The sequence below is a fragment of the Myotis nattereri genome, assembly GCF_964212035.1.
Source record: "Myotis nattereri genome assembly, chromosome: 3".
In the NCBI taxonomy this organism is placed as follows: Eukaryota; Metazoa; Chordata; class Mammalia; order Chiroptera; family Vespertilionidae; genus Myotis; species Myotis nattereri.
This window is the reverse complement of record NC_138077.1, coordinates 103784737-103808274: the sequence shown is the minus strand read 5'-3', so window position 1 is coordinate 103808274 and position 23538 is coordinate 103784737. Positions and strand designations below refer to the sequence as shown.

The following is a 23538-nucleotide window of genomic DNA, read 5'->3' as shown; positions in this document are numbered from 1 at the left end:
TGCTACCTGATATCAAACTATACTACAAGGCCATAGTAATCAAAATAGCATGGTTCTGACACAAAAATAGACATATAGATAAAAATAACAGAGTAGGGAGCTCAGAAATAAACTCACACTTATATGGTCAATAAGTACATGACAAAGGAGGCAAAAACATGCAATGGGGTAAAGATATATTCAATAAATGGTGTTAAGGAAATTTGACAGATACTTAAAAGAAACCAAAACCTAGACCACCTACTTACACCATACACAAGAATAAACTAAAAATGGATAAAGTCTTAAATGTAAGATGTAAAACTATGTAACTTCCAGAAGAAAACATAGGCAGTAAATCACCAACATCTCTCATAGCAATGTTTTTTTCTGACGTATTTCCTTGGGCAAAGGAATAAAAATACATAAAAATAAAAATAATAAATAAATAAATAAATAAATAAATAAATAAATAGGACTACATCAAACAAAAGTTTTTGCACAGCAAAGGAAAGCATCAACAAAATGAAAAGACAACCTACTGAATGGGAGAAGATATTTGTCAATGATATATCTGAGAGGGAGTTAATATCCAAAAGTTATAAAGAACTCATACAACTCAATACCAAAATAAACAAGCAATTTAGAAATTGGCAGATAACTTTAATAGACACTTCTCCTAAGAGACCAATATGAAAAGAGATAAGCAAATTAAAATCACAATGAAATATCACCTCACACCTGTCAGAATGGCTATCATCAATAAATCAGCAAGCAACAAGTGTTGGTTTGGATGTGGAGAAAAGGGAATCCTAGTACCACCACTGGTGAGACTGCAGACTGGTGCAGCCACTGTGGAAAACAATATATAGGTTCCTCAAGAAATAGGTATATATCTGAGGAAACCAAGAACACTAAGTTAAAAGAATATATGCACCCCTATACACATTGCAGCATTATTTATAACTAGAGGCCTGGTGCATGAATTCGTGCATGGGTAGGGTTCCATGGGGGTTGGGGACCAGGATGTGATCGGTCCTGCAGGCAGGTGGTGGGATGCCCTTGCCTGGCGAGGATTCGGATCCATCCCGCTGACATTTGCACTGGTTGTTGGGAGCCATCTGGTGTCCGCTTTTATATTGTTTCTTCCTTGCAGAGTGTCTAGGGAGGAGAAGCGGCCATGGTGCCTGAAGCCGACTTCTAGGAGGCTGGTGATGCTGTTGTGATCGTGCTGGTGGCACTAGTACATTAGTTCCAGGGCCGTTCTCTGGAGATTGGACCTGCAGGACTACTGAGGGAGTGAGTGGCTGCTGCTGGGCTGGTGGGCTGCCAGGACGGGTTGGTCAGCTGAGTGGCGCTCCCACTGTGGGAGCACACTGACCACCAGGGGGCAGCTCCTGCATTGAGCGTCTGTCACCTAGTGGTCAGTGTGCATCATAGTGACTCATCAATGGGTTATTCCAATCATTCCGGTGGTTTGGTGGTAAGGGCCACTTAGGCTTTTATATATAGACTAGGGGCCCAGTGCATGAATTTGTGCACCTTGAAAGGAACTGTGGGCCATGAGGCCGCAGTGGGCATAGGGGCGGGTCTTGGCCCATCCTCCACACCCTTGCCTGGCCCCTTCCGCCATGGCCCTTGGTCCCCTGTCTGCTGGCAGCCCTGCTCCTGCCGCTGCTGCCACCACTCCCATGCACCGATGGTGCTGGCCCTGCTTGCACCCACTGACAGTGCAGAGCAGTTGGGGCCGGTGCCAGCATCGGGTGTGAGCAGGAGGAGGTGGAGAGGCCCTCAGGGGCGACTGGGGCTGGCACTGGCTGTGAATGCAAGTGGGGCTGGTGCTGGCAGCAGGTGCAAGAGGCAGCTGCCGACCCCGATCGCCCCGTAGGAGCAAGGGGAGGTAGAGAAGCCTGGAGGGGCGATCAGGCCCAGCAGCTGCTGCCCGCACTCATTGACAGTACTGAGGGACTGGGGCTGGCGCCGGGCAGCAGGTGTGAGTGGCAGCTCTGGTGCTGGCAATGAATGTGAGTGCAAGGCAGGACCCAAACCGGTAGTTGGACATCCCTTTTGCAATCTGGGACTGCTGGCTCCTAACCACTTGCCTGCCTGCCTGCCTGCCTGATCACACCTAACTGCCTCTGCCTGCCTGCCTCCCTGATCGCTGCCCTCCCCTGCCGGCCTGATCTCGCCCAGTCTCTGTCTCTCTTTGTTTTCCTCAGCAGCCCTCCAGGTCTCTCTGCCTCCCTGTCTCTCTTTTCCTCTTTCCCAGCTGGGAGGGGTTGGGGCTAGTGGGGGCTGCTCCACCCCCTTCCATCCAGGCCTTTTCAGGCCCAGTCTGTTTTGTTTCCTCATTCTGACAGAGGCTCTGAGAGCAAGCTGGGAGGGAGGGAAAGGAAGGGAGAAAAGGCTGTGAACTGGTGGGTGTTGTGTGTGTCTCTCTGTGTGTGTGGTTGTGAGTGTGAGTGCCGGCCCTGCCTCCCCCATCTCTGTCTCTGCTGCCACAAGTTCCCACCCACCAGAGCCTGCTGCACCTGCAGCATGGGTGTTAGGTTGAGTCTCTGGTCGTTGTGGATGTGACAGACCCAGGGTTTTTATATATTAGGATAACCAAGCTCTGGAAGCAACCCAAGTATCCATCAATAGGCCAGTGGATAACGAAGAGGTGATATATATGAATATATATACACTTGAGACCCAGTGCACGAAATTCGTACATGGGGGTGTGTGTCCCTCACCCAGCCTGCACCCTCTCCAATCTGAGACCTCTTGAGGTATGTCTGACTGCCCTAAACAGGCAGTCGGACATCCTTCTCACAATCCAGGACTGCTGGCTCCTAACCACTTGCCTGCCTGCCTGCCTGCCTGATTGCCCCTAACCGCTTATGCCTGCCAGCCTGATCGAAGCCTAACTGCTCCCCTGCTGGCCCAGTTGCCCCAACTGCCCTCCCCTGCTGGCCTAGTCACCCCTAACTGTACTCCCCTGCAGGCCTGGTCACCCCCAAGTGTCCTCCCCTGCTGGCCTGGTTCCCCTCAACTGCCCTCCCCTGCAGAGCTGGACCCCCAACTGCCCTCCCCTGAAGGCCTGGTCACCCCTAACTGCCCTCCCCTGCTGGCCACCTTGTGTCCACATGGAAGCGGCCATCTTGTGTGTTGGAGTGATGGTCAATTTGCATATTACTCTTTTATTAGATAGGATGTATATTACAAAATAGAAACAGACTCATTGATCAGACTGATGATTGATAGAGGGGAAGGAGAGGTGTTGAAAAAGGTGAAGGGATTAAGAACTACAGGTTGGCAGTCACAAAATAGTTACAGGGATGTAAAGTATAGTATAGAGAATATAGTCAATAATATTGTAATAACTATGTATGGTGTCAGATGGGTACTTGAAATATCAAGAGGTTACTTTGTAAAGTATATAATTGTCTAACCATTATGCTGTACATCTGAAACTACTACTGCAAAAAAAATGTCATCTCATTATTTTGCCTATGTCCAATTAATCAAGGTGTTATTCAGTATCTACTATGGGCTTTACATCCATGAAATAAGTTTTACTAATGTACGAGAACAGATTTAGTTGAGGCTTTGTTGTGACTGTTACTTGTACTTTATGTGCTATTTTTCAGAGATATGCTTTACATATTCACTCAATTAATTTAATATTTCTATCTTACTTGAAACTAAAATTTCCCTCATCAATGAAAAAGAAGAGGCAAAAGTCAAAAATAGAAAAGAGAGATTTAGTGTTGATCCAGGCATGAGTCTAGTAACCTCTTTTTCACAAAGATAGCAGGGGAGATTAGCAAGTGTAGAAATGAAAAATAATAAAGTTAAATCTTCAATGTTAACAGAGTTCTTATAAAGCAAACTAACGAAAGGCAACAACAACATAAAAGGTGGCAAATGGCTTAATACCAAGAATTAGGCCCCATCTCTCAGTGACTCAGCTCCTTCCTACTGGTTCCTACTTAGCCTTCCCAGGAATATTTCATTCTTTCACTTACTCCTTTACCTTCCATTCCCAACTTGCACTTCCTCAGGTGGCTCTTTGTAGGAAAACAATAGGGTTTAGTACTTCACACTAAGTGGTGAATGGTTGATAGGCTTAATCCCTCTTGTGCATTTCACACCAAATTTGGAATTCACTATAAGGAATGGCCCCTCAAACTACATTTCTCCCTCTCCCAGAGAACAGGGTGTTGGGCAGAAAAGGAGCAGGGGCTTAAGAAGTACAAACTTCCAGTTATAATGTAAATCATGGGGATATACTGTAAAGCAGGGGTCCTCAAACTATGGCCCGTGGGCCACATGCGGCCTGCCAAAAGCATTTATCCAGCCCGTCGGGTGTTTTTGCCGCAGCTGCCTGTTGCTTAGCAGCCAACTCATCCTGGGCCCGCAGTGCGCATGTGTGGAATGTGCGCCACACTCTCCGACTCCCCTCCTTCTCTCTGTCTCTCGACTCCTCCTCTCAGTCTCGGGTGTGATCAGACAAGTCACGAGCTTGCCTGTGCAGAGCCTGCTGCTGCTTGAGGACCGAGGTAAGAACAAGTTAGGATTTATTTTTTTTGAAGTTAGGAGGTCTATTTTTTTAAATTTATTTTGCAGTTAGTAGGGCCTTTTTTTTTTTTTTTTTTTTAAGTTAGGAGAGCTTTTTTCCAGAATGAAACATCTGAAATCTCCAACCAGATCTAGACTAACTGATGCACACTTGCATCGCTTGTTACAACTAGCAGTGACAAATATGGAACCGGACATTGACCATCTCATTAGCCAAAAGCAGGCCCATAGTTCCCATTGAAATACTGGTAAGTTTGTTGATTTAACTTTACTCGTTCTTCATTTTAAATATTGTATTTGTTCCCATTTTGTTTTTTTACTTCAAAATAAGATGTGTGTAGTGTGCATAGAAATTTGTTCATAGTTTTTTTTTTAAAACTATAGTCCGGCCCTCCAACGGTCTGAGGGACAGTGAACTGGCCCCCTGTTTAAAAAGTTTGAGGACCCCTGCTGTAAAGCATAGGGAATAAAGTTAGTAATAATCATAATCACTATCTATGGTGACAAATGGTTACTAGGCTTATTGTGTTGATCACTTTGTAAGGTAAGTTAATGTTGAATCACTATGTTGTACACCTGAAGCTAATATTATATTGTATGTCAACTATAATTTAAAAAATAAAGTTGAATGATAGCTTTAGGTCATTCCACTCCAATAAAACTATTATAAAATTTAAAAGAAAAGAACAGGGAACTGAGAAGTCCAGGAAGTTCAGAAAGGCAGTGTGCAGGTGTTCCTCTCAACTCTTCATTGTTCTCTAAAGCAACTTTATCATTGAGCAGAAGAAACTGTGCTGGGCTGTCCTTGCAGACTCAGCAGCACCCCCACCTTCCCCTTGGAAGGGGAAATACACGATGTCCTAAAATCCCTTGCCAGCAGTCCCAGTTATGATTCCCCAGCAAGAGGCACCTGCCTGATGTTTGCCAGGTGGGAGAGAAGCAGGCCCCCATTCATCCCTGGCAGGAGGGCGGGGGATCAGGTAGGTGGCCGTTTCTTGTTAGTCCCACTCTCAAATGTGAGGGGAGCTCTTCCAGGAGAGCTCCTGCCACCCTCACTTCCTTGCTGTTAGCTTCCTGAGATCCTCTCACTCCCAGTTTTCCTGGAAGCCAGTGGGGTTTTGTTGACCTTCACTTCCCTAGCCTTTAGGATGGTTTTGGAAATTCTGACCCCTCCCTGTTTTCTGTTTTCCTGATAGAACTCTAGTTGACATGAACACTTTTGCTGATTTGCTCATTCTTTGCTGTCCTGAAAGTGAGATAGTTTTCCCTGACCAAGAATGTAAACCAGTGATGACCCAGGATGTATTTTAAATTTATAATAAAGCCTATTTCTTGGTCTTCCCTAATCATTTTATATACTCTTCTTGAAATCTCCTGCACCCCCTCCTTAAAAAAAAAATCAATGAAACAAGTGAAAGCACCATTATACTTAGTTAAATTTTTTCATTTATTAGAGCTGCTATTGTTGTTTTGGTGTCTTTCTTTATACTGGAATTGTGACAAAGGGCCATCAGTTTTACAGAAAGTGAAGAAAGGTAGGAAGGTTGCTTTAATTTTCCCCAAACCTGACCAGAGGGAAAATTCACACATCCTTCAAGTTTATGAAACAGGCGTCGAATCCTTATTAAAATGGCCAGTAGAAGAAGGTCATCCCCGTTCACGTATTGGAGAACTGGAATCTCCTCAGGTTTCATCAGCTGTTCAGCAAAGGGAAAGAGAAGGGAAGCTGAGGACCTGGAGTGGGAAGGTGCCTGTGGAACCAAGGAGGTGGGGAGGCTGGTGGCGACACTAATTTGGGGTTGGATTCCCTAGAGTCTAATTATCTATAAACAGGGGCAGGGTGTTATTCTGACCTGGACGAGAAATGGAATGCTGTGGAGTCTTGAGAGACTCAAGAAGTCCAGAGCAAACAGAATTTGGATACTTTCAAATGCTTGCAATTTATTCAAATAATTTGACCAGCATATACCGAGGGGAGCACAAAGATGCTGCAACCCAGTTCCTTCCCTGGGAAACACCAAGTTGGGGAGAGCATTGTGAGCGCTGGCCTGGAGGCTTGGAGGACACTGAGGGCAGCCCTCCTCAGAGGAGGGAGCACCCCAGTGGGGTTTTCAAGAAGGACTGGGATGACTACAACTCCTTTCCTTCTCCTAAAGGTGCCCTTCTTCCAGGAGGCCATTCCACATTAACCTCTCTCTGGCCCTTCCTTGGCCTCTGCTCTCCCCACTCCCCACAGCCTTTGGTGATTCAGGCTGGTGTCTCTGTGCAGCTGCAGGGAAGGCGAATGGGTCTGCTCCACAGCCTTGCAGGAGGAGCTTCCAGGCTGCAGCTCCCCGGGGGTGGGGGTTCAGTGGGCAGGCTAAACAGAAGCTCAATCACTACCCTCTGCCAAATGAGTGACCACTTACCTGCAAAGGCCCCAGAACTCACAGTATTATTCTGCATTTTCATCCCTCCCCCCATGAAATAAAAGGAAGGAGGAGAGGAAGAGAGGGAGGAAGGAGTATGAGGTGGGTGAGTAACAAGAATTGATCAGCGTTTTTAACTTCCCTTCAATTCCAAGTCTCATAGAGAACAAATCAATAATGGTTCTAGAAAATAAGAAAAACTTTTCATCAGCAGAAATAACCATGAGGAATTCCTAAACATAAAAAAGCAGATGGGACCATATCCAGAGTGGTAAATGACCAACTGAAATCACTAACCCAAAACACACCCTTTCTGAGCTCCAAGTCAACAGAAATGAGAAGCAGGAGGGGTCCTGAGGTAAATGTGAGGATGTCAGTCGAGAGGTAGCCCTCGCCCTCTCCTCTGTGTTGAGCCCCACTTGGGGCTGAGAGCCTAGTCTTTGACCCCTCAGCAGCACAAACCACTTATCCACAGTTATCAGAAGCAAACTTCAATGAGCAGAACATGCAGAAAAGCAGGGATTCTCAAACACTGCCAGGAGCTGGTCCATCCTTGCTGTTTCAAAGGACCTGGCATATATGGCATACTGTTCTTAATATGTTTGCTCACCTTCTTGGCACTATGTGTTTTAACCAAGGTCTCTGAGAAAGGTTGTTTCCCCAGGTAGAGATTTTCCCTTGAAGTTAGGGAGGGAATAAAACCCCTTAAATAAGTGCCAGGCGGGTAGTTAATCACTTTAACTATGAACAATAATGCTTAAGCTACATAATCTTTACTCCCTGGAATGGAGATAAGAAACGCCCTAACCTTTGGAATAGAGATTGATAGGATTGGAATCAACTGGTATAAATACAGATGTAACAAGACAACAGGACACAGAACCTAGACACAGAACCTAGAGACAGAACCTAGTGAGAGAACATGGCAAAAGATCCTGGACAGAACCTGGCTACAGAACCTGGCTGAAGAACCTGGCTACAGAACCTGGCGACCAAACCTGGCTGGAGAACATGGCTACAGAACCTGGCTAGAACATGGCAAGAGAACCTGACTAGAACCTGGTGACTGAACCTGGCTGGAGAACCTGGACAGAACTTGGCTGGAGAACCTAGCGAGGGAACATGGCTACAGAACCTTGCTGGAGAACCCAGAGAACCTAGCAAGAGAACATGGACACAGAACTTGGCTGGAGATTGTGGCTAGAGATCCTGGCAAGGCTGCTGATCAACTGAACACTGTCTCCGTGTCATTCCTTCTTCGCCGACTCTGTCCACACCTTTGGGGAACCCTGGACCTGCTGGGGTTGGACCCCAGCAAAACACAAAAATGAACACACACCAAGAATCACCAAACACCTGAGGAAATTCAAGGCCACGACAGAGAGGCTCCAGGTTTACCTGTCAGAGATGCTTGTATTCAAGAACATAGAATTAGGAGCCAGAGGGAGATTATATATAAACTAGAGGCCTGGTGCACAAAAATTTGTGCACTCAGGAAGGGGGGGAGGTCCCCTCAGCCCAGTCTCTACCCTCTTGCAGTCTGGGACCCCTCAGGGAATGTCCACCTGCTGGCTTAGGCCACTCCCCATGGGATTGGGCCTAAGCTGGCAGTTAGACATTCCTCTGGCAGCCCAGGAGCCCTCGGGGGATGTCCAATTGACAGTGGGGAGCAGGCCTAAGCTGCAGTCGAATATCCTTAGCTCTGCTGAGGAGGCAGGAGAGGCTCCCACCACCACTGCTGTACTGGCAGTCATCAGCCTGGCTTGTAGCTAAGCAGAGCTCCCCCTGTGGGAGTGCACTGACCACCAGGGGGCATCTCCTGCATTGAGTGTCTGTCCCCTGGTGGTCAGTGTGTGTCATAGTGACCAGTCATTCCCAGTCATTCTGCTGTTAGGGTCAATTTGCATATCACCCTTTTATTATATAGGATTAGAATATATATATATAGCTAATATTTTCTGAAGGACTTGAGAGTATTGTTATCAAGGAAAATAAATAACTAGAGAACCTGGAAGTTAATTCTATTTATATAAAAAAATATAGTTAACAGTTTTAGAGTAACCATTAAAATAGAATGTATTAAAAGATTGATTTTGTTAGGTTGAGGAAAGCAACAAAATCCATGTCAATGCTATTTACAAGAGACACATCCACCTCAAAACTAGGTTAAAAGGATGAAAGTCTAAGGATGAAAACAATGCACCAAGCAGATGCTAACTAAAGAAAGCAGGTGTAGCAATCTAACATTAGATGGAATAGTGTTTAAGCCAAAGACCACTTAAAGAGAAATTGTGAATAATACTCTGATCTTAAAATATTTGTCAAAAAAGCCCCCTCCAACACCCCTCACTGATACACTGAGTCACATAATGGGCATAGCTGAAGAGCAAATAAGTGATGTGGAAGCTGGCACAAGGGTGAGGGGCACAACTCACCAGGAACAGTGTCAACATCTTTAATTTCATAACCATAAAGTTTCAAGATATACAAAGAAAAATTTGGTAGAAATAGTAGGAAAAATATGCCCTGGCCAGTGTGGCTCAACTGGTTGGGCATTGTTCCATGCATAAAAAGGTTGCTGGTTCAATTCCAGGTCAGGGCACATGCCTAGGTTTCGGGCTCAATCCCTGGTAACATCATTGGTGGAATCATTAATGATGAGAGAGAATCATTGATTGGCTGCTTCCTGCATGCCCCCTACTGGGGATGGAGTTCGCAACCTGGGCATGTGCCCTTGACTAGGATTGAACCTGGGACTCTTCAGGCCACTTTAGAGCACTACATATTAGAACTTGTGGCATAGGGCCAAAGAGGCATTCAGAGTGCCAGGGTGGAGGTGGGGATGGGGAGCTGTTGGTTAGATAGGGTGGGTCAGAAACCTGAAGGAAGTGAGACAGCAGCTATGTGCTAAATGTGGGAGCAACATTTTAGGCTGAAGGAATAGCAAGTGCAAAAGCTCTGTGGCAGGCACATGCCTGGGATTGTCTAGGAACAGCAAAAAGGAGCAGGTGAGTGAGAAGGGGCATCTATCTATATAAAGGCCTAAGCGATCATTACGACTAAATGACTGGAACGACCAGCTGACCAGTCGCTATGACGCTCACTGACCACCAGGGGGCAGACACTCAGTGCAGGAGCTGCCCCCTGGTAGTCAGTGTGCTCCCATAGCCAACTTGCCACAGCCCCTCCCCCTGGTCAGCCCCCCAGTTGGCCCTGATTGGGGGGGGGGCGGCCAGCCAACCTCCTGCAGCCCCTCTCCCTGGCTGGCCAACTTCACATGGTCCTCCCCCCCATGCTGGCTGGCCCTCTGATAGGACTCGATTGCTGAGGGACCCCACCTGTGCATGAATTCGTGCATCGGGCCTCTAGTATTAAAACAAAAAGTCAGGTCAGGTACAGTATTTTATAGGACCTTGGCTTACTCTGAGCAAGATTAGAAGCCACTGGATAGTTTTGACCAGACTTATGTTTTCAAAGTATCACTCCAACTATTGTATTGGAATAGACTTTAGGAAGACCAGAAGCAGGGAGATTCATTAGGAGGCTACTATAATAATCAAAGCAAGAGATAGATTAGATATGAGAGGCAGACAAGAGAGATAGATTGGAGGATGTGAGAAGTCTTAGAGTCTGGACATAGGGTTTATAGGACTTGCAGATAATAGATGTGGGGCTATAAAACAGAAAGGAGGGTAACTAGTTCAAAGTCTTTGACCTGAGTAAATGCGTTGCCTTTTTTTGGAAATGGAGAAGACGGAGGGTAGAGTGAGCTTTCAAGTCTAATTTTGCAAAGTAAAGTATTTAATGTTCTCTTAGGCACCCAAATAGAGGTGCAGGTTTGGAATCAGAGATATGCTAATGTCAAGTTCATGGGAGATCCCCTTGGAGATAAAACAAAAGGGCTATCAGCATGTTGGAGATATTTAAGGACAGCAGACTCAAAGAAATCAAAAGACACTCAAGGCAAACCCTGGAAACCCTCAATATTTGGGGGAAAAGGAAGCAAAGACAGTCAACAAAGAAAAATGAGAAGGAAACAAAATCAAGGGAGAATAGTGACCTGGAAGCAATGGAAGACAAAGTTAGCAACAGTGAATTGCTGAGAGGTCATTAGATTTTGCATAAGTTAACTAGAGTACATAGGAAATATTATAAATACAATTTAAAAATAAAATGGACAAGTATGCCGGGAAATGCAGGCATGGAAAAACCTTTAGTATTTGTTAATTGGAAAACAAAAATGAATTGAAGCCCTAACACTATAATTGTATAGTTTAATCCAATTTTTATTTTAAAAGATGTATGTATGTATGTATAGATCCAAGATAGCAGCTGATGGGATGGCAGGCTGCAAGATAGTGTATGAGTGAGAGAGCAAAAGGAGAGTGTGTGGATCTGCAGGGAGTGTCAATATTTGTGAGTGAGGGGCAGTTATATTCCACAGGACTGTTGGGGACTGGTGGACCAGGCTCCCCTGGCCGGGCAGCCTCTACTACTGCTGAAATCTTTTCCAGAGCAGCCAGCTTTATCACAGAGACTGCGCTATCTTAAAGGAGAGAGTGGCTGTGATCAGAAGCCCAGCCTTGCCTTCAATTGGGGAGACCTCGGATACCTCCCGGCACTCTACAACCACAACGCCCAGGGACTAGCTGCCTCAGCTGTGAACCCACGAACACTGAGCCTCCAGCCTCCCTGGCCACAGGTGCCTAAAATGTTTGTCCAGGGGGAGACAAGGTGATGGCTGAATATGCAGATGGGTCCTGCACCTTCTCACACAGCAGATAGAAGGAACAGTTGAATTGAATAACACCCACCTGGAATTAGTGAATTAAACGCAGCTGGTGAGGCAATCCATGGACAGAAAGGTCAGAGATTGCCTAGAGCAGTGGTTCTCAACCTTGGCTGAACATTAGAATCATCTGGAAATCTTTTTAAAATCCTGATCTCTGGGGCTCATCCTCTGGAAATTCTGTTTCTTTGTTATGGGGTGGGGCCACAACATTAGTAACAACTAATGTAACATTAGAAACATCTGCATAATAGGGGTGCCAGAAGAAGAGGACATGGAGCAATGATTAGAAAAACTACAATGATTAGAAGAAATACAGTGGGGCCTTGACTTACAAGTTTAATTCATTCCGTGATGGAGCTCGTAACTCAAATTACTCATATGTCAAATCAAAAGTGAACAAGTGAGACACGTGATGCTGGGCTGATGTTGTAGCATTCACTGTGATGTTTGCTGTGCCAACTAGTGGTGGGGTATCTGAAGCTGGCTCATAACCCAAATTTTAGCTCGCAACTCAAAGCAAAAAATTGGCCAAGAGATGGCTCGTATCTCAAAAAACTCGTTAGTCGGGACACTTGTAAGTGAAGGCCCCACTGTAATGACAGAAAACTTACCTGATATTGGAAGAAAAAACTCACACAAGTCCAAGAAGCTCACAGAGTCCCAAACAAGACGAACCCAAAAAAGCCAACACTAAGACACATTATAATTAAATTGGCAAGCACCAGCGACAAAGCAAGAATCTTAAAGGCTGCCAGGGAGACACATAGTTACTTACAAGGGATCTCCCATCAGACTACCAACTGATTTCTCAACAGAAACACATCAGGCCAGAAGGGAATGGAATGAAATATACAAAGTGATGCAAAGCAAGGGTCTGAATCCAAGAATACTGTACCCAGCAAGGCTATCAATTAAAGTTGGGGGTGAAATCAGGAGCTTCACAGACAAAAAAGGACTAAGGGAGTTTATTACTACCAAACCAGCAATGCAAGAAATCATAAAGGGTCTGCTGTAAAAAGAAGAAATAGGAAGGGAAGAAGGAACACAGGCATAAAAAAATAAAAATGGCGACAAGCAAGTACTTATCAATAATAACTTTAAATGTAAGTGGATTAAATGCCCCAATCAAAATACATAGGGTAGCTGAATGGGTAAGAAAACATGACCCCAATATCTGCTGTCTACAGAAGACCCACATCAGAACAAAAGACTCACACAGACTGATGGTGAAAGGATAAAAAAAGGTTTTCTGGTGAATGTAAATGAAAAAAAAAAGCTGGGGTAGCAATACTTATACCTGACAAATTAAACCCCAAAGTGAAGGCTATCATAAGAGATAAGGAAGGCCACTTCATAATATTAAAGGGAGCAATTCACCAAGAAGATATAACTCTGGTAAACATATATGCACCCAATACAGGAGCACCCAAATACATAAAAAAACTTCTGGAGATATCAAGGGAGTGATTGACAGCAATACAGTCATAGTAGGGGACTTTAATACCCCACTAACACCATTGAACAAATCCTCTAAACAAAAAATCAGCAAAGAAAAAGAAATCCTAAAAGACTCACTAGATCAGATAGACTTAATTGACATCTTCAGAACATTACACCCCAAAGCCACAGAATATACATTCTTCTCAAGTGCACATCGGACATTTTTCAAAGATAGACCACATGTTGGGACACATGCAAAGTCTCTTCAAATTCAAGAAGACAGAAATCATATCTTCTCAGATCACAATGGCATAAAATTAGAAATCAACTACAATAAAAATAATGGAAAAAATCAAACACCTGGAGGCTAAATAGCATGCTATTAAACAATGATTGGGTTACCAAAGAGATCAAAGAAGAAATAAAAAGCATTGTGGCAACAAATGACAATGAAAACACAACAATCCGAAATCAATGGGACACAGTGAAAGCAGTCTTGAGAGGGAAGTTCATAGCTCTACAGGCCTACCTCAAAAAACAAGGAAAAATGGTAATAAATGATCTAATCCTACAACTCATAGAGTTAGAAAGAGAGCAACAAGAAAAGCCCAGTGTAAGCAGAAGGAAGAAAACAATAAAGATCAGACCAGAAATAAATGACATTGAGACCAAAAAAAACAATACAAAAGATCAACAAAACCAAGAGCTGGTTCTTTGAAAGGATAAACAAGATTGATGAACCTCTAGCCAGGCTCACCAAGAAGCAAAGAGAGAGGACCCAAATAAACAAAATCAGAAATGAAAGAGGTGAAGTAACAACCGATCCCACAGAAATACAAAGGATTATGAAAAAATACTATGAACAACTCTATTCCAACAAAATGGACAACGTAGATGAAATGGACAAATTCTTAGAAAAATACAAGCTCCCAAAACTCAATCAGGAAGAATAAAAATACCTGAGTAGGCCGATAACTACAGAAGAAATTGAATCAGTGATCAAAAATCTTCCAACAAACAAAAGCCCTGGCCCGGACAGCTTTACAGGAGAGTTCTACCAAACATTCAAAGAACTAAAACCTATCCTCCTCAGACTATTCCAAAAAATTAAAGAGGAAGGCACACTTCCAAGTTCTTTCTATGAAGCCAACATTACCCTAATTACAAAACCAGATAAAGACACCACAAAAATAGAGAACTGCAGGCCGATATCTTTGATGAACATAGATGCTAAAATCCTCAACAAAATTCTAGCAAATCGGATTCAGCATTAAATTAGAAAGATCATACATCATGACCAAGTGGGATTTATTTCAGGGATGCAAGGATGGTACAATAGCTACAAATCAATAAATATGATACATCACATAAACTAATTGAGAGACAAAAATCACATAATTATACCAACTGACGCTGAAAAAGCATTTGACAAAATCCAATACCCTTTATGATAAAAACTCTCAGCAAAGTAGGAATAGAGGGATCATATCTCAACATAATAAAAGCCTTATATGACAAATCTACAGCCAACATCATACTCAATGGGAAAAAAATAAACTCATTTCCCCTAAGAATGGGAACAAGACAGGGATGCCCTCTTTCACCATTCCTGTTTGACATAGTACTGGAAGTGCTAGCCATAGCAATCAGACAAGAAGATAAAATAAAAGGCATCCAAATTGCAAAAGAAGAAGTAAAACTGTTCCTTATTTGCAGATGACATGATACTATATATAGAAAACCCCAAAGACTCCATAAAAAAACTACTAGACCTAATAAATGAATTTGGCAATGTAGCAGGATACAAAATTAACACCGAGAAACCTATGGCCTTTTTATACACCAAAAATAAACTCACAGAAAGTGAAATTAAAAAAACAAGCCCATTTACCATTGCACCAGAAAAATTAAGATACGTAGGAATAAACTTAACTAAGGAGGTAAAAGACCTGTACTCGGAAAACTACAGGACATTGAAAACAGAGATAGAGGAAGACATAAACAAATGGAAGAACATACCATGTTCATAGATTGGTAGAATCAACATCATTAAAATGTCCATACTACTCAAAGCAATCTACAGATTCAATGCAATCCCCATTAAGATAGCAATGACACATTTCAAAGAGCAAGAAAAAACTTTCCAAAAATTCATCTAGAATAGAAAAAGACCCCAAATAGCCATAGCAAACTGGAGAAAGAAGAACAAAGTTGGAGGGATCACAGTGCCAGATATCAAGCTATATTACTAAGCCATGGTTCTCAAAACTGCCTGATACTGGCACAAGAACAGATATATAAGACCAATTGAACAGAACAGAGAACCCAGAAATCGACTCAAGCCATTATGCTTAATTAATATTTGACAAAGGAGGCAAGAGCATACAATGGTGTCAAGACAGTCTTTTCAATAAATGGTGCCGGGAAATTAAATCAGATACATGCAAAAAAAAAAAAAAGAAACTAGAACATCAACTTACACCACATACAAAAACAAACTCAAAATGGCTAAAGGACTTAAATGTAAGACTGGAAACTATAAAAATCCCACAAGACTTCATAGGCAGCAAAATAGCAGACATATGTCATAGCAATATCTTTACCGACACATCTCCTAGGGCAATGTAGACGAAGGAGAAAATAAACAAATGGGACTACATCAAAATAAAAAGCTTCTGCACAACAAAAGAAACCAACAACAAAACAGCAAGAAAGCCCACTGTATGGGAGAACATATTTGCCAATGATATTTCAGATAAGGGTTTAATCTCCAAAATTTACAGAGAACTCATACAACTTAACAAAAGGAAGATAAATTCTCTGATCAAAAAATGGGCAAAGGACCTAAATAGACACTTTTTGAAAGAGGACATACAGAAGGCTGAGAGACATATGAAAACTTACTGAAAGTCACTAATCATCTAAGAGATGCAAATCAAAACAATAATGAGATACCATCTCACACCTGTCAGATGATAGTCATTATCATCAACAAATCAACAAATGACAAGTTCTGGTGAGGATGTGGAGAAAAAGGAACCCTCATGCACTGCTGGTGGGAATGCAGAGTGGTGCAGCCACTGTGGAAGACAGTATGGTGTTTCCTCCAAAAGTTAACAATGGAACTCCCATTTGACCCAGTAATCCTACTTCTAGGTCTATATCTCAAGAAACCAGAAACACCAATCAGAAAGGACATATGCACCCCTATGTTCATAGCAGCATAATTTACAATAGCTAAGATTTGGAAACAACCTAAGTGCCCATCAGCAGATGAGTGTATTAAAAAACTGTGGTACATCTACACAATGGAATACTATGCCACTATAAAAAAGAAGGAACTTTTACCATTTGCAACAGCATGGATAGACCTGGAGAGCATTATGCTAAGTGAAATAAGAGATCAACTAAAGGACTTGTATGCATGCATATAAGCATAACCAGTGGACATAAGACATTGGGGGATGGGGGAGACTAGGGGACTGTCTAGGGCGGGGGATAAAATGGACACATATGTAATACCCTTTGTAATACTTTAAGCAATAAATTAAAAAAAAAAGAAAGAAATAAGCAGGTCACAGAAAGATAAATATCACATGATCTCACTTAAATGTGGGATATAATGATCAACATAACATGATGAACAAAAATATACCCAGAGACAAATGGCAGGGTAGGTGGGGGTGTTAGAGACCAACCAAAGGACTTGTATGCATGCATATTAGCATAACCAATGGACACAGATACTAGGGCGGTGGGGACTTGCCTGGGATGGGAATGGCTGGGTGGTGCAGGGGCGGAGGCAGAGGGGGGCCAATCAGGGAAAAAGGAGACATATGTAAAACTTTAGACAATAAATTTTATATATACATATATATGTGTATGTGTGTGTGTGTGTGTGTGTGTGTATGTATGATGTATGTAAGTAATTTGTAAATGCATAGAAAAGAGAAATACACACCAAATTTTGGGTGATGGTTACCTTTGGGAAAGGGATTAGAATAGAAGAAAGGATAAAAGGAAAATCTAATTTTTAAACTTTGATTTTTCTATATTATTTGAATCTTCAAATATGAGAATGTATTCACATATTCCATTTGTATTTTTAAAAAAATCCAAAGAAAAGGTGATCATGAGGACAAAGAGAAAAGTAAAAACTTTAACAGTGAATTCTTTCTTTTGCATCAAAGTGACTGCTTTTCTGATTAAAATTCCTTTCTAAAGAGGGAGAGGAGAGAGAGTGAGCACATTTTGCACATTTTATTTTGGTAAATATAATGTACCGAATGTACAAGGCTATATTGTAAATTTCTATGTCTGGAGCCTGAACAGCTGCTTGCAGTAGCTAGACTGGTTGAATGCAGCTAGAATAATTCACAGCAATTGTAGACGCTCCCTTTATGTTGGATGAATCTGAAGTCTCCCTTCTGTTTGCTTTTATGACATGTTTCTGCCTGTGCTGAATATTGAGGTCATACTTCCACTTAATTAAAAGTATAAACTTTAGCCAAACCAGTTTGGCTCAGTGGATAGAGCGTCGGCCTGCGGACTGAAAGGTCCCAGGTTCGATTCTGGTCAAGAGCATGTACCTTGGTTGCGGGCACATCCCAAGTAGGAGGTGTGCAGGAGGCAGCTGGTCTATGTTTCTCTCTCATCAATGTTTCTAATTCTCTATCCCTCTCCCTTCCTCTCTGTAAAAAATCAATAGAATATATTTTTTAAAAAAAGTATAAACTTTAGAGGTTGAAGACACCTTAGAAGTTGGAGCAGTGTTTTCCTTTAATAATTGATGAAACAAAGGTCAGAGTTAAAGGAACTTTTTCAAAGCCACACAGTATATATGCTACATAAGTATATAGACACACAGATCTGTATCTATTTCTACACCTGTGTATATATTTCAGCTTTATTGAAGTTTAACTGTTAAACTCTACATCTATCTTGAGCTGTCACTGACTGACGCCAAGCACAATGCTTAGTATCTTACATTCTCACTGAATCTTCACAACAATTGATATGGTAGGAATTATTATCCCCATTTTATGGATGAGGTGTGGAGGACAGACTGCCCCATGATGTGACTGCTGCCAGACCCATGAGCTAGATGTGGGCCAGACAGTGATGGCGAACCTATGACACGCAAACTCATTTTTTTGGTTGATTTTTCTTTGTTAAATGGCATTTAAATATATAAAATAAATATCAAAAATATAAGTCTTTGTTTTACTATGGTTGCAAATATCAAAACATTTCTATATGTGACACGGCACCAGAGTTAAGTTAGGGTTTTTCAAAATGCTGACACGCCGAGCTCAAAAGGTTCTCCATCACTGCTCTAAACACTCAGGGAGTGACTGTAATAGACACTTTCCTTCTGACATAAACAGTATCTCTGCCTTAAGCCCCATGGTGTGCGGGTTCTGGAATGACCCTTGTCCTGACCTGGGCACGCAGGTAAGGTATTTCCCTTTACCTGGGATGGGTCTGGGGCCAGTGCCCCATCCCTCCTGCCTTGTTCTGTTAGTTCTTTGGTGCCTGTCAAGCAGTCTGGAGGATACCCACTTCATCTGCCCAAGATGTAAGTTTCCTTTAATAAACTCTGTTAATTGCCAGACTGGAGTGGCCTGCCTCTTTCTTCAGCCTTTCCCTGTCCATCACTTATGAAGGTACTAGTAGATTTCCAGTCTTGGGGCTTTCCCCTGGGACTGTGTGTGCCAATATGAGGGAACTGAAGTTCAAGTTCACCTACTTAGCTAAATGGCAGAGTTGAGTTTTGAAACTACATCAAATGTAACCTGAAGTCCATGTTCTTAACTATTGCACTGTATTGCCAGTTACTGAGAGTGCTTCTGGGCCATGCCCTGGGCGGGATAGAGGAATCAGTAAAATACTAGAGACTCTGCAATTCAGGAGCTCCCCATCCCATAGGAAGTGCAGCCAGGAGGGCAATTAAAGGAGCACAGTTCAGCAAGCATAGAGACAGAGGTGAGTACAGCCCAGAGAAGGACATGACTGACCCTCACTCAGCCAAGGGCTAGGCAGTATGGAAGTGTCTCCAAGGAGAAGGGGCTGATGCTTGGTCTTGAAATTGTTAGAATCCAGGTCTCCTGACTTAGCTCAGGGCTTTTTACTAGAGCAGCGGTTCTCAACCTGTGGGTCGCGACCCCTTTGGCAGTGGAATGACCCTTTCACAGGGGTCGCCTAAGACCATCCTGCATATCAGATATTTACATTACGATTCATAACAGTAGCAACATTACAGTTATGAAGTAGCAACGAAAATAATTTTATGGTTGGTTCACAACAAGAGGAACTGTATTTAAAGGGCCAGAAGATTGAGAGCCACTGTACTAGAGCAAAGAGAGAAGCAAATGCAATCCTAAAACCAAACTCCCAAAGCAGCACTATGCATGCACTCACAGAGGAAATACTCAGTAAAGGTTGCTTGGATCCAAGTCTGAACTAGAAGCAATTTCGGAGGATGAAGAAACAATTAATAAGACTCCCCCAACTCCATTTGAAACTTTCACCTCTTGTTTTTTCATTGAATTCCAAAATTCTTAGTGGACAGTAGATTACACACAAGTATAATCCTATATACTAAAAGGCTAATATGCAAATTATTCCCTTGACCAAGAGTTCAACTGGGAGTTCAAACAGTGGGCGGGGCTGGCCCCCCAACCACCTGCAATCCCTCCCCCTGGCCGGCCCGGCCCAATCGACCTTGATCGGGGCAGGCTGGCCAGACCCCACCCATGCACGAATTCATCCACTGGCTCTCTAGTTTATCAATAATAACACTAACAAAAGTTATTTTACTCTTACGATTTAACTGTTTTTAAAAATGTACCTACCTGTACTTTGGTTCCGACATTGATTCTTGCCTGCTGGCCCATTGCTAGGAAAGTGATTGAAATCTTGTCTTGTTCTAAGATGCGAACTCCAACATAATGGTTCAAAGCCAGAAAGACGGGTTTAAATGAAACAACGGGCGAGGAAGTGACAGAACTTGACCAATTCCAGGCTCTTACTCTATTGCCAGCTTGATCTGAATATTGACCTCCAAAGACATTGATGTAAACCCTGGGCAGGAAGGAAATTAATAATCACAAACAGAAACATTATAATTCAACTCTGAAATTTGACCTGACATTTTCAAACCAAGGGAAGTAGTAGTTTATGCTAGCCAATAGCATATAAATGATGGAAAAATCCCAGGTGATCCTAGGAGTGATAAGACTGTGACTGAATGCTATACTAATATGAAGTACTGGGTTTAATTCAAGACATACTAATATACCAAAATGGGTCAAACGATGGAACCAAGATGGTAAAGAAATCTGGAAAATGATGTGCTGGAAGAAAGATGAAGTAGAAGGTTTAATCTGGACAAGAAGAAATACAGGGGAGCAGGCTATACCTGAAAACCAGGAGAAGACCAGTGCTTAGATTTTCCTCATGGCAAAATGAAGACTGGAGGTGTAAATTTTGAGGACGGCCAAATTGACCTCAGTACAAGAGAGCTGTTTTCTAACAGCATCTGGCACCTGGAAGCCAGGAGTCTGAGGAGGCCTCTCTCCAGGGTTGGGGTGGGCAGGAGAGCTCAGGGGATATCTCTGAGGCACTGTGGAAGAGAAGAGCTCTGTGACAGAGCAGAAGGTGAACTTAGACCAGCCAGGCTCCCCAGTCTCTTAGCGCAATCACTAATGCACATTTTACTACACACATACAAATTTAGCTATGCACAGTCTGAAAGCTAGTGGCACTAATGATGTCCATTCTACTCAGTTAACTCCTTCTCATGCTCTCTCACCTTCTTCCAAATTGGATCTCCATCTCTTCCTTGAGGAGACAGAATATATAGAGTTCTGGGTGCTTAGAAAGTTGGCTTAATTTGATAATGAATTATTTCTTTAAAAACCAGATGAATTGGCCATGAAGGCCCCCCAAGTAAAGTCTCTAACATCTTATTTCCCCAGTATTGATTAGTGGCAGTAATGTAATAGCAAAAGAACAAATGAGAAATTGAGATTATTATCTTATTGTGTCTGGAAAGTAGGATACAAAATTATCCATATAAATTATTTATTTAATAAACATTCTTGAATCTAGACCATGTACAGATACATACTATGTAATGACAAAGATTCAGGGTGTGCCTTCAAGCATCTTCAGTCCAATAGGGGAGATGGGCTTGTTTCACAAGAGGCAGTGAGAAGGGGTTAAGAGTGTATCAAGGAATCATGTCAGAGGGCCCAGGAGTTGAACTGGTGGGTCAGAGGGCTTCACTGGCAAGGGAAAAGTCCTAGAAACTAATGAATACCTGGTGATAATTAATATCGTGCCCCACCAAACATAATATAGAGTTGCTGCTGAACCCTGAAGGATAAGTAGAAATTCCCCAATATACATGAGGATAACGCATTGATTACTGTCTTGGACTGAAAACACAAATAGCTTTCTGTGTCCTAACTCTCTCAAGTTCTGACAGTGTCCAAGCTTTGTCAATTATTGGCAGAATGTCTCAAGATGAGACTGTTATACCTTTAAATAATTTAAAGGGATGGAATATCTCTTTCTGAAAACCTCAAAAAGTTTAAATTGTATTTGATGTTAGAATCTGAATTTCACTTGCTCAGGTTAAATGAAGTAAGATAAAGTCAGAGTATAGAGTACATGAGTTAGTAAATCAAAATGGGATCAGGATCTTAATTGCTCTAGAGATTTTGTTTGCATGCTATTGTTGTTAGTTGTGGCTATAGAAAGCTTACTTAGTTAGAAACATAGGATGTCCCAAAAAATGTATAAACATACTTTGAATAATTATAAAGGTGGTGTTTATTAAAATACATTTAATTTTCAAAATTGAGCTATCAGCTGTTAAAGTGTGTATACATTTTGGGGGACACCCTCTATATCTCAGACAATAACAGTGCATTGTAGCACCTGTCCATTGTAAATTATTTCCATAAGTGAAGCAGTATAATATTATTAGGGCATAAGCTCTAGAGCAGTGGTTCTCAACCTTGGCTGCACATTAGAATCACCTGGGAATCTTTTTAAAATTCTGATTTCTGGGCCTTATCCTCTGGAAATTCTGTTTCTTTGTTACTAATTTTGTGGCCTTACTCCATAACAAAGAAACAGAATTTCCGGAGGATGAGGCCCAGAAATCAGGATTTTAAAAAGATTCCCAGGTGATTCTAATGTGCAGACAAGGTTGAGAACCACTGCTCTAGAGATACTGTCTGAGTTCATATTCCATATCCCTAATGCAATTTATATAGATTTTTTTATAACATTGAAATTGTATACTTAATATTTTCTTTTCATTTATAGAAAGGATATGATGAAAAAAATTAAAAAACAAAATGAAAATAACATTAAAAAAGAAAAAGATATTAAAAGAAGAAAAAAGAAAGGAGCAAACAAAAAGAATATGATGAGCTTTGTTTTACAAAGTTGCCTAAGATTTTTCCAGAGAAGTATATGGAAAGGCATAAATCAAATAGTTCTATGAGTTGAACATTACTATCTAAAGACCATTAACTTAAATAAATTTTCTTAAAGCCATTTTTATCATTTAAAAGAAAAAAATAAAACTTCTAGTTATTAGATGAGTAAGTTCTGGGGTCTAATGTATAGCATAGTAATTATATTGAATAATGCTATGTTATATATTTAAAAGTTGGTAACAAAGTATGTCTTCAGTGTTCTCAACACACACAAAAAAGGTAATTAGGTGGAATGATGCATGTGTTAACTAATGATATGGTGGTAATCATTTTGAAATTTTTAACTATAGCAAACAAATAAGGTTGTACACCTTCAACTTACACAATGTTGTATGTCAATTATATCTCAATAAAGTTGGAAAAAATAAAAGGAAAAATAAAATTTCACAAACCCAGAAAGCACAATGGCAGCAGGAGGAAACTAGAAGCCTACCAGACATTTCCATTGGGATGATAGCAGGAACTTCGGCCAGAAGAGTCCAGTACTGCCAGGATCGCAGGGTTAGTGGGTATGTCTTCTTGGACTATACAAGTGAAACCATGGATCTTGTTGGGCACTCGGATGATGGCTAGGTTTCCAGATGGGTAGCTGAGATCAGATAAGGTAATTGTTTTAATGGTCCCTGGCTATACTGTGAATAAATTCAATTTATGAGAAAGACCTTTAAAATGGAAAGCATTCCCCAAAACAGGAGACACTGTTTTCATTTAAAAATGTTATGCGTTTTATGTGAATCAAATCTATATATATAAAAGCCTAAGCGACCTTTATGACAGAACAACCTGAACAACCAGAACGACCAGAATGACTGGTCACTATGATACGTACTGGCCACCAGGG

The 23538-nt window shown here is 41.9% G+C and overlaps 1 protein-coding gene across 1 annotated transcript in view; it reads right to left on the bottom strand.

Moving 5' to 3' along the window:
• Positions 1–4288: 4288 nt before the first annotated feature.
• ERICH6 (glutamate rich 6) overlaps positions 4289–23538 on the bottom strand; it is a gene marked incomplete at its 5' end in the record, with an annotated part of 100546 nt that continues 81296 nt past the window's right edge. Inside the window, 3 exons of the mRNA XM_081086022.1 lie at positions 4289–6239; positions 20037–20265; positions 23131–23286. Of these exons, the coding sequence (XP_080942148.1) occupies positions 5976–6239; positions 20037–20265; positions 23131–23286 (649 nt within the window). The 3' untranslated portion in view covers positions 4289–5975. The remainder of the gene's footprint in view (positions 6240–20036; positions 20266–23130; positions 23287–23538) is intronic.